General features: G+C 45.8%; 1 protein-coding gene across 1 annotated transcript in view; it reads right to left on the minus strand.

Annotated features, from left to right (window-relative positions):
- The window catches only part of ITGAV (integrin subunit alpha V), a 45,693-nt gene extending 36,053 nt beyond the window's left edge, over positions 1-9,640 (minus strand). Inside the window, exons 1-2 of the mRNA XM_062506775.1 lie at positions 9,486-9,640; positions 5,430-5,557 (exon numbers count right to left, since the gene is read on the minus strand). Of these exons, the coding sequence (XP_062362759.1) occupies positions 5,430-5,557; positions 9,486-9,640 (283 nt within the window). The remainder of the gene's footprint in view (positions 1-5,429; positions 5,558-9,485) is intronic.
- Positions 9,641-10,899: the final 1,259 nt, after the last annotated feature.

Below are 10,899 nucleotides of genomic sequence, written 5' to 3' on the forward strand. Positions count from 1 at the left end.
TCTTGTACTGCAGCAGATACTTTTCTCAAGTAAAGTTTTCTTTTTAAAAAAGCAGCAGGTAATAAAATAATTTGGTTGAGCTTTTATGAAAAGCCACAGACACGTGAAGAAATGCTGTTTATTTCTACCAACCCACTTTCCACAGTTCTTGACTGATGATGAGCTAGGACCCCAATAAGAAAAATAAAATAACACAAATAACTATGAAGATTGTTTCTTTTTGGAAAACAAGCACACAGGAAATTTTTGATTTATATTAATTTGCCACATGTGTAGCCTGATTAACTCCAACTGGTTACATGAGTCTCTGAAAAATTTTTTGTTTGTTGAAATGAAAACTCAGCATGGTCCTCTAAAATTCCAGAGGCAAATAATGGAGGCATTTATCTAAACATCAGACAATTAGCAAAGTGTATTAACCCTGCCATTCCATGCATGCCTAACTGTAAAACACATAAGTGAAAACATAAAGATGATATGTTGATTTTCCTAAAAAGCACATTTGGCCACCCCTCTGCTCACTGGTTTTGCTGTCTGGCTCAGTGAACTTTTGATCCTCCTGTTGAACAGAAAATATATGTTTAACTTTATACACAGGAAATGGACAACTGCACAAAATAACTTTTAACTTGTGGAATACCCTTTAACTTTTCAAGAATCTTTTCCCTGAGGAAGATTATGGAAACACTGTTGGCAATGTCTGTACTATCTATAAAAAAATTTGCTGTGCCAGTCTGTGAAGGCTTTGGAGGTGAAAAAAAGGAGAGGGAGACTGATAACATCTTTAAAACAAATGGGTTTGGACCTTGGCCTCAGAACTATCAGAAACAGAAAATGGGCTGCTCTATTAAGTGCATTCCCTTCACAGTTTACCCACAAGAAATATGTTATTCCTGGAAAATGCTGCTGAGCAGCTGGCAGAAAAAGCCAAGTGTTAAGCTTTTTAAAAGAGAAACCACGTCTCTGGTCAGTCTGGTAAAAAGGGCTCAACCAGCTGTAAAAACAGTTTTTCTACTACTTGCTTTCCTTCCTTCTTCAGAAAATTCAGAGCATCCCCCTATTTCTAGGGATTTAAACAAAAAATAAACTAAATTTTCGGCCACAAAATTATCCAGCGTGGACAGATAAGAATGCATGAATATAAATATTTACCTTGAGCTACAACCTGTGATTTTTGTTAATTTGAATGTGCAATGTAAAACATCTTGCACAAGAAAGGATTTAATTTCATTGCTTGTGCTTGTGACAATTTTGAAGAATGTGCTGTCTTGAGAACATAAAATTCCCTTTAGTGCTTGTCCTGAAAAACCAGGCCCTCCTACACTTTCTGAAAGCTTGAAAGTTAATTGGGACAGAAGGGAAAAAATCCAAGTATGTGAATAACCGTTGAATTGAAATTGTAGTAATGCTTTGTCACTTGTAGAAAGAAGTCAAGATATCAAAGTAAACCAATACCAGAAATTTTAGTTTTGTGACAGAGGCATGTTCACTGCTGAATCAACAACATAAACAGGAACAGGGTTAAAAAAGTGTTTAAATCAAACCTGTTTCTATCTAGACTTGCAGGGTACCGTGTTAAAGTAACAGCAGCACTGCTTCATCTTTCAGTTTTGCAATAGGACCAACAGGGGTGTGCAGATGAGGAAGCTTGCTCTGGTGCTTGGGTCCTTTTAACCTACTGCCTTTATGTGCTCCTAAGAGCAGAAGCCAGCCTAAAGCACTTGCCTGATGACATGAGAAAGCCTGTTTTTAAGGAAGCATTCAATTTCTAGCCCCATGACACAAGCACATGCAGCACAGCCCTGTGCACCCCTGAACTTCAGGGCAGATTCTACCACACATGTCTGCTATGCCACTGTCACACAGTCATGACTGTGTTAAATCAAAGCCAACTGATGTCACTGCTAAAAGGCTGGGAAGCCCCACAGCTAAGCATCTTTACATTTGGGAAGTGTTAATGTGCCATATAAACATTTTGCCTTCCAAAGGCACCATATATACCAGAATGTCAAAAGCAATTAGTATAATGTGCACAGAAACACACACAGACAGAACATTCTCCAGTGTATTTTCAGTGAGCAGAAGCACTGTGCTGAGAGATCCAGGACAAGGGGAGATTTCTTTTCACAAATTCTCCCTGCCCATGGCAGGGGGTGGGAACTAGACCATCTTTAAGGTCCCTTTCAACCCAAACCATTCTGTGATTCCATGAAATAGATTGCTGTTTTAAATGAGAAAATATGCTGTGAAAGAATGCCGCTTTTTTAGCCAGAGTTTTAAAAATTACCATGACTGCTTTTGTTTGATTTTTGTTCCTATGTCACAGACTGATGGAGAAGGGCATGAGAAAGAGGAAAATACCTGTAATTTCAGCATGAGGGCTACATAAATGACATTGCACAAATGGACTCCTACTGCCCACCTCCCTTCCCGAGAGAGCTGAGTGGTCACCCACAGGAAGGAATAAACAAAGTAGTAAATTCTGTAGTACAGGAACTATCAGACAAATGACTTATTGCTTTCCTCCAGGGCAGCTGGGCTGAGGGGAAGTGCAAGCAAGCAAGCAAGCAATGCTGCTGCAACATCAGGGCTGGAACAACTCCTCCAGATTATCCTCCAGGAGCTGCTACCTTCCCTCCTGGGCTATGGAAGAGCTGTGGCATTTGATCACATAAATGGCCACACTGCTGTGCAAATACAATGTTAGAGCCAAAAGCAAGAGCTAGAAAATAAAACCCAGCCCTGTCCAGCCAGTGAGCTCAGCATGGCCCTTGTACAGATGAGAAATAGAAATGGACCCATAAAGGTGCAGAAACAGTCACATAAAAAACAAGGAATGTTTAAGAAGTAGTCCAAATTAATAGTAATAGAACTACACGTAGAGAAAAACACCTTGCTTGCCAGACCTCTGTAAAGCCCTACTCTGATATTTATTTGTGATACAAGACAAAGGAACAAACACAACCCTACTCTGTCAGAACAAGGCTTGCTCTTTCCTCCATTCCCTTGTGACCTTGCCCTTCCCAGCACAGGAACAGGGCCTCTGCCCTGCCCTCACTCACTGCCTGGCCAGCTCTGGCATTTCCAGCTCTGCTACCTGGCAGAAGGGAGCAGGAGCAGGAATAGGGTCATGACTCCTGTTAATTATGAAGCATCCAGCTTCACAGAGTGTGGCATCCACAGGCTGAGGAAAGCCACAAGGACAAGCATTCTCATTATTTTCACAGGTCAGATTTAATGGCTGTAAGCAATTAGAAAAGAACTCTGAAGAAACACATATAAGTAATGATGCAGAACCTGTTTTTTTTCCCCATAAATCTGAGAGGGAATAAAAAATCTGCTTTGTATCAGGGCTTTTGCAGGGCTAAGCAGTACCTCTGGAGTTACAAGTAGTATTGCACAAATGATAAGCAGTGGTGGATGAGCCTGGATTCCTGCAGAGGCTGCATTTAGTCATCTGCAAAAAGCCCTTTCACATCAGCACCACGAACTGGTGGTCAGATCTTCCTCTTCGTGTTTCCCCAGAGTGGGTGAGGAGTCCTCCCTAAGCCCTGTTCCCTAACAAGGCAGGGGCTTACAGTGTTGGCAGTCACTTTGTCACCAGAACACAGGGAATCGAGCATTGTGTTATGCACAAAGAAAAAGACACTTTCTTTTTTGACTCAGGGCATTTATTATTTTATCTGAAATACAATGCCCCCTTTCACCAGAAGAATAATTGACAAATGTATTATTCCCCCATTCATTGCCTCAAAGCTGGAGTGAGTTAAAGCATGCCTGAAAGAAATCCTCTTAAGCTGTTATGACCTGCTATTTTTTACTGTTAAATTTCAAGTGATTAACATGCCTGCTCCTTAAAGGCAAATGATGAGGAAAACACTGTCTGTTTGCCCAAGAGCATGTACCTTAAGCACAGACATGCAGCAAAGCAGTGTGGCCTCTATCAACTCTACCTGGCAGGTGGAAAAGCCTACTGCAAATGTTCATGGCATAAACCCTTAAATCCACTGTAATTCCCATTAGAAGATGTGTCTAGAACCTACACATGTGCTTCATCTTCCCCCACCAGAAGTTTATGGGCTATGATATTAATGATGATTATTAACCAGGGACATGGAGATTCTTTCTTAAAATTACCCAAACTAACAAAAAGTACACTTGTATGCTAGTAAACAATTAGCCCAGACAACAACAAAAAGAAGATAGTTATAATCTGGTTTTGCTGTCTTGACACTGATGCAGACAAAAATGTCAGACTTTGCAGCTTATCAGAGATTTTTACCAATCTGGCAGATATGGTCCTATAGAATGATATGAGACAATGACAACTGAGTTAAGAAGGAATGATAATGACTTGGGGTTTGTGGGTGCCATTACATACCTTTTTTTTTTTTTTTTCCAATGGAACTGGCAATATAGTGGTTTCCACAAAAAGATATGAAGATTTCAGAAATCTGAACACTAACAATGTTTAGTGGCATACCTTGACAGTGGAACTGGAAGAAGGGCATCTCCACTGCACTCAATTTAAAAAGGCTGCATCAATCTAGCAACTTCTAGGCTGCCAAGTCAAAATACTGGCAGAGACAAGAATGAATTACAACCAAGAAGACCTTCGAGGCACAGGTGTTTCCTCTGCCCTCCCACATGGCTCTTGCCAATCCCCTCCCACGACATGGGGAGGTTTTTCTGCTGCCCTGAAAGATGCTGTGGAAAACAAGATTCAGCACCGAGTGGCTGGAGCAGAAAAGCACACGCAGTGCATTCTCATGACCTGCCACAGCCTGTGGAAATCACTATGTGCATCAGAGCATGAAGAATGAGTGAAATATTTCATGTCCACAGTGCTGCTGCTGGGCTATTCTGTGCTTCACAAAAGGGTAAGGAATGCCTACGGCCTGAGGCACCTGAGTGCTGCTAGCACACAAGTCACAAACACCGTGGAGCTATAGCTGAGGGGAAAAATTTTAAAAAGATATTTTTCCACAGTTTTTAGTTCAGATTCCTGGTTTCAGATGACACTTCTGGGCATTTCTGCCTATACCACCTTTGCTGATATTGAAAAGTATCTTTCCTCATATGACACATTCTTGATAGAAAGAAAACCCCTCGGGGTTCATTTGGAATTAGGTTGCCAAATGTTTTAGGATTGCTGGAAAGTGCAGAGGAGAAATATAAATAGGTTAAAACACAAGAAGAATAATGTTTGCTCACTCAGGCTTTCAGCACATACCAGGGACAACAGAATTCTAAAAGAGAGGAGAGGAAAAGGAAAGCACAAGCAAGCCTTGATTAATTGCCAGTCAAAAGCCAGCCACATTGACATTGACCATGAAAAAATCCCACAGGGACCTGATTCCCTTCTGCTTCCCCACAGCAGCATTAGAGCAGAGACATTCCCATCCCCGCCACAGTGACCCACACATTACCTGTGGCATCAAATATTATGGGCTGGCAGTTCCTGTTTGAGTTCCAGTCACATTTGAGCACCTGCCCTCCTTCTACAATGTTGTGCTGGGTAGTGTTTGCTTTTGGAGCTCCCACCAGAAGAAATGTCCTGCAGGAAAAAGAAGCAGCAAAACAAAGGTTTCAACACCTAAGGAACAGCTGTTATAACTTTATGACAGCTGAAGAGTTAATAAAGCAAAAGTCTTGCCTACTCTAATCTAAATCCAACTTGAACTACTCTCAGTTACAGAGAAATTCATATGAGGTTCTCTACTCTGCATGCAAAAGCACACATAGAAATACCATTTACCAAAAGCAGGGATAAAAAAAAGATATTATAAATTTAAAGTATCCAGGCCTGCTTAGGATTACATTTTAGATGGGAGAAACACATTTTATATTCTTTTTTTTTTCCTTTCAAAGATATGTACGTGTACAGCAGAACAGGAAATTGTGTACTTCTGTACCTTACGAAAGCCATCAGCTGGCATAATTTCTGGTTAATTTTATGAGTAAGGGTAATTCAGGAAGTCAGTCAAAAATGGAAACAATATATAAACAAAGCAGTAGTGCACTGGGAGCTCAGCATGTACTGAACGTGATGAGTCAGCCCTGCCCCAGCAAGTGCTCTTGTAAAAACAGTCTCCAAGTGCCAGCCAGGCTCAGCCACAGATCTGCATGCTGATGAATCCTTCCCCACGTTCATTGCACAGTCATCATTTTCTTATTAGGATCTGCTGTGCTCTTCTGCATCTCTGCTTCCACAGAGCAGTCTGAGCACGAACTGCCCCAGACTGTGCCTGCACAGGTGGCAAAATTCAGAAGTGTCAAAGTAAGAAACGGACTGAACAAGGCTCTTGGCATCTTCCAGCACCTTCCAGGAGCCCCAGCACCTCTGAGACCCACTTGACTCATCAGCACTTGACTGAGAAAGTCAATTTAAAGCATCAAGTCATGCTTAGAAGACAAAATCAAGTGCTTGCTTTCATCAGAATCAGTCTGCTCCTTTGCTTCCCTTTAGACTGCTTAGGAGGGAATGCAGCTTGCAAGAGCAAGTCTTGTCAGGCATCACAGTTCTCTAGTTTGGAAACTGGGTTTGCTGAACAAGCTGCAGGACTGGTTGGAGAGAATGTCTATGGCGAGCAAATTCAGGCTTATCAAACTTGCTCTGGTTTTCAGAGTCATCTCCAGGCTCCTTTTTAGTAAAGAGATAAGTATAGGTATAAACATGTAGCTCCTCATCAAAGCTCAGTTTGCATGAAGACCTATCAGTTTTCAACCTGTGTGAATTTTCAGACCCTTAAAAATGTCCCAGCATGGACCCTGGTAGAAAATCCAGGCTAGCTTGCAATCCATTTGTTTTCCTTAGTTGCCATTCATATACTATCTAGACTTATAGAACAGGAATTTGAAATACTTTAATCAACTTAAAATCAACTCTCCCGGCAGAACAGAAATGCTTAAAAATAAACATTTTAATGCCAAGTAAGGAAACATATCAATTATTATAATTACAATCCATTAAACAAGTGGTAAGCTTACCTTCCATTTTACTCTTGTACTACTGACTTTTGAGAAGTCCCCCAAATTAAATGCTTGTTTAAAATATTTAATTATTCCCATTCTAATTATATCTTTTAAAATTTTGTTAAGCTGATATTTGTGATGAAGTTCATTAAAAAGATTACAAATAAAGGAATCATTTTGTGGCTCCACGAAGGTCTTTTCCCCAAATAAAAAAAAAAATGCATTTTTATCATCAAAGACCAAGTAAGCAGATTTTGTCACAGCTCATATAATAATATGCAAATTACCCAAATATTAAGAAGTCTCCAATCTACATACTTTGGGAAAGAGGGAACAGAGGGACAATTGTATTTCCATGGGAATGCACCAGCTACGCTTTGATACTGCCAATTTCCCTAATCATGCTCCTGAACCATCCACCCCATCCTAATGCTGGGGCAAGGCTGGCAGTGTTCTGGCACCTCTGGTGTGCTTTCAGGAACAGCCCCTTTCCAGAGCTTCCCAAGGCCAACAAAGAAACTGGGACTTCATGGAGGTGAACCCTGGGCTATCAAGTGCAACTGCTCTGGAACAGAGGGTGCGTGGAATCCTGGTCCAGTTGTTATGGAGCTGTGCTCCTCTAAAAGCTGTGCCCACTGTCAGGCACCACGCAGCCCCCTGACACAACACCACCACTTCCACTCCTAGAATAAGACTTCCAAGCTGGACTTCTAAATACACTTCAGCTTGGCATCCAGCAGGTCAAAATAGACTGAGGAACCACAGCTTGAGCATTCAGGAACTAATACCATGCCTTTGTTGTCAGGCTAGACAATCCAAAATAGCTTTAGCCCAACAAAACTGACTTAATCTCTGGTGCTCGTGTATAAAATAGGTGATAAATAAAAGCTCACCAAAGCAAAAAGAAAGATGTAGAAACCACGTGACACCCCATATGCCTGGACACTGCATACAAGTATTTCTGGCTATTTCAGGAGGCAAAATATCAGTGTCCATAGGCATAAACTGAAAATTTAACACCACTGGAGCCTGTTCCTATACAAGTTGCATAGCTACTTTGTTCAGTTAGGAACTTTAATGTAAAATAAAGTGTTCAGCTTAGCAGGTACAAACAAACTTTTAGTGATGACAAAAAATCGAGGCGAGAAATCCCTTATAAATATACAGAAGTTTTTCATACTGCCTGACAACCCCACTGTTTCCTTTTACAGCAGTGCACTTTGAGGTCAATAGTTCTTATAAAAATAATGGAAAAGTTCCAAATAATGATTTCATGGAGAGTTGGGTCACATAATTCCTTATCAGAAAGCAAAGGAGAGAGTTTATTACATGCATTTACCCGTCTCTTGTCTGCAGACACACATGGTGACTTAAAAATAAAGGGCAGGACAAAATTAGAAGCTTTTTTCTTTTAGTACCAAGACTTACAGGATTAAGATAGCAGAGAAAGATGGTGCAATGCGTGCAAGTTAAGACAGGATGGCTTCTAATATATGTAGGCAATAAAAAAATGCAAACAAGGCTAGATGATGTACTGCAGAAAGGTTTGCTCAATGGCTGCACAATTTGATTATAAAGTTTTACAAGCTAAAGATTAAGGGCAGGGAGAGAATATCTCTTCAGCAGGATGAAAGCCAGGAGCTTTTCCAGTCGTACAGCCCTTTCTTCAGGTGGGAGAGGAGTGGGGGAAAGTGACAAAAGCTGGATGTTACTGTAGCTCACATTTCAGAACCAGAGCCTGATTCACTCTGGGAACAGAGGCTGTGCAGCTAGCGACACGAGGATTCAAAGGTCTGAAACGCAACAGCGACTACACACTGCCTAATATTTAACATGAAACGGGAACATATTCAGGAAGCAGACTGGACGGTGCTTACAGGGAACTTTTCCTTCTCTAGACTCCTCAGCAGCTTGGTGACTCGCACAGACTCAGCACAATTCAAACACAGCACTCCCGCAAAGCACACTCCAAGAGAGAACAGCGATCTTCTGAAACGCCACGGCACACAGCTTCAGGAACCAAAGCACCACAACCACATCTGTCTACACTGCGTTTATCACCACCATTATTTGCATGAGACCAGGCTACGCAGAAAATCCCGCAGCGCAAGGTCCGTGTCCCATGGGCCGCTCGCCATCGGGTTTGGCTCCCCGGCCACCAGAGCGGGGCAGGGACGGGGAGCGGGGCAGGGACGGGGAGCGGGGCAGGGACGGGGAGCGGGGCAGGGACGGGGAGCGGGGCAGGGACGGGGAGCGGGGCAGGGATGCGGAGCGGTCCCCGCTGGGCACCGCCGGGGGCAGGCGCCGGCTCCATCCCCGCTCCGGGGCCCGAGCAAAGCCTCGTCCCCTCCGAGAGCCGCCCGGGACCGGCGGCAGCGGCTCGGCTGCCGAGGGGCCGGGGGCCGCTCCCCACGCTCCGCCCGGCTCTCGCCCCGCGCCGGGACAACGCTCCGGAGACCCGGGGAGCGGCTCGGCGGGACGGGACGGGACGGGACGGGACGCGCACTTACGAGAAGGGGTCGGGGGCGAAGAAGTCCACGGCGAAACCGAAGTAGCTGCCCGCCGGGCCCGAGTAGACGGCCGGGCGCTCCACGTCCAGGTTGAAGGCGCTGCCCGGGGCCAGCGCGGCGCCCAGCAGGACCAGCACGATGCCCAGGCGCTCCATGGCCCGGCCCCGCTGCTCCGCGGGCGCGGCTCTGCCGGGAGCGCCGGCCCCGCGCGGTTCCCGCGGCGGGGCGGGGAGCGCGGCGCAGTCACTTCCCCTTTCTGCCGGGACGGGGGCGGCAGGAAGGAGAGGCGGCATCATGTGGTGCCGGGGGCGGGCCCTGGCCGCTCCGAGCCCGGCCCGCCGCTCTCTTCCGCCGGGAGCGGGCGGGGAGCGCCCGGCACAGCACAGCGCGGCACGGCATGGCACGGCATGGCACAGCCAGCCCGGCACGGCACAGCACGGCACAGCCAGCCCGGCATGGCACAGCCAGCCCGGCACGGCACAGCCCAGCACAGCACAGCACGGCACAGCACAGCCAGCCCGGCACGGCACAGCCCAGCACAGCACAGCCCGGCCCGGCACGGCACGGCACAGCCCGGCACGGCACAGCCAGCCCGGCACGGCACAGCACGGCACAGCACAGCCCGGCCCGGCACGGCACAGCCCGGCACGGCACAGCCAGCCCGGCACGGCACATCCAGCCTGGCACGGCACCCGCCGAACTCCGGCCCCGGAGTTGCCCGAGCTTCAGGCGTCCTGCTTTTATCTCCGCCCGAGCTGAAGGGCTGGAGGAAGGTCAAGGAAAATCTTTCTTGTGACGGTGGTGAAGCCCCGGCACAGGTTAGCCGTAGAAGCTGTGGTTGCTCCATCCCTGGAAATGTTCAGGGCCAGGTTGGATGGAGCAGTGAGTAACCTGGTCTGGTAAAAGGTGTCCCTGCCCATGGCAGGGGTGTGGGATGAGATGGTCTTTAAGGTCCCTTCCAACCCAAACCACTGTACCATCCTATGAAGGAGTGCTAGAAATTTCAAGAGGGGCACGTGTCCGTGCCAGGCCTTGCCAAGTGTGTTCGGTGAAGCCTTTGTGAACAAGTCTCTCAGGAAAGCTGTTAACCCGAGTGAAGGGAGTGCCAGTGTTGCCCCAGCCATGGTGGGGAAAAGAAAAAACAACAAAAAAAACAACCCTGATTTTCAAACATTTAGCATCTCCCCAGCCACAGGAATGCCCAGCAGGAGGTGAAAGGCTGGGAAGAGTGGATCTGCAAATCCTCCCAGATGGAGGTCTCTGCTGGGTGAAGCATCCAGCACAGCTCCAAACTCTTCAGCTGCAGTTTGTAGCTCTGGTATCATCTCTCACTTAATAACATTTTAGTACTATTATCCTGGCTCAGTCAGCTGCAGGCTGCTGGCAAACCCTTCCCAGCCTTGCCCTCCTCAGC

The sequence above is a fragment of the Cinclus cinclus genome, chromosome 21 (genome assembly GCF_963662255.1).
Source record: "Cinclus cinclus chromosome 21, bCinCin1.1, whole genome shotgun sequence".
Taxonomy (NCBI): Eukaryota; Metazoa; Chordata; class Aves; order Passeriformes; family Cinclidae; genus Cinclus; species Cinclus cinclus.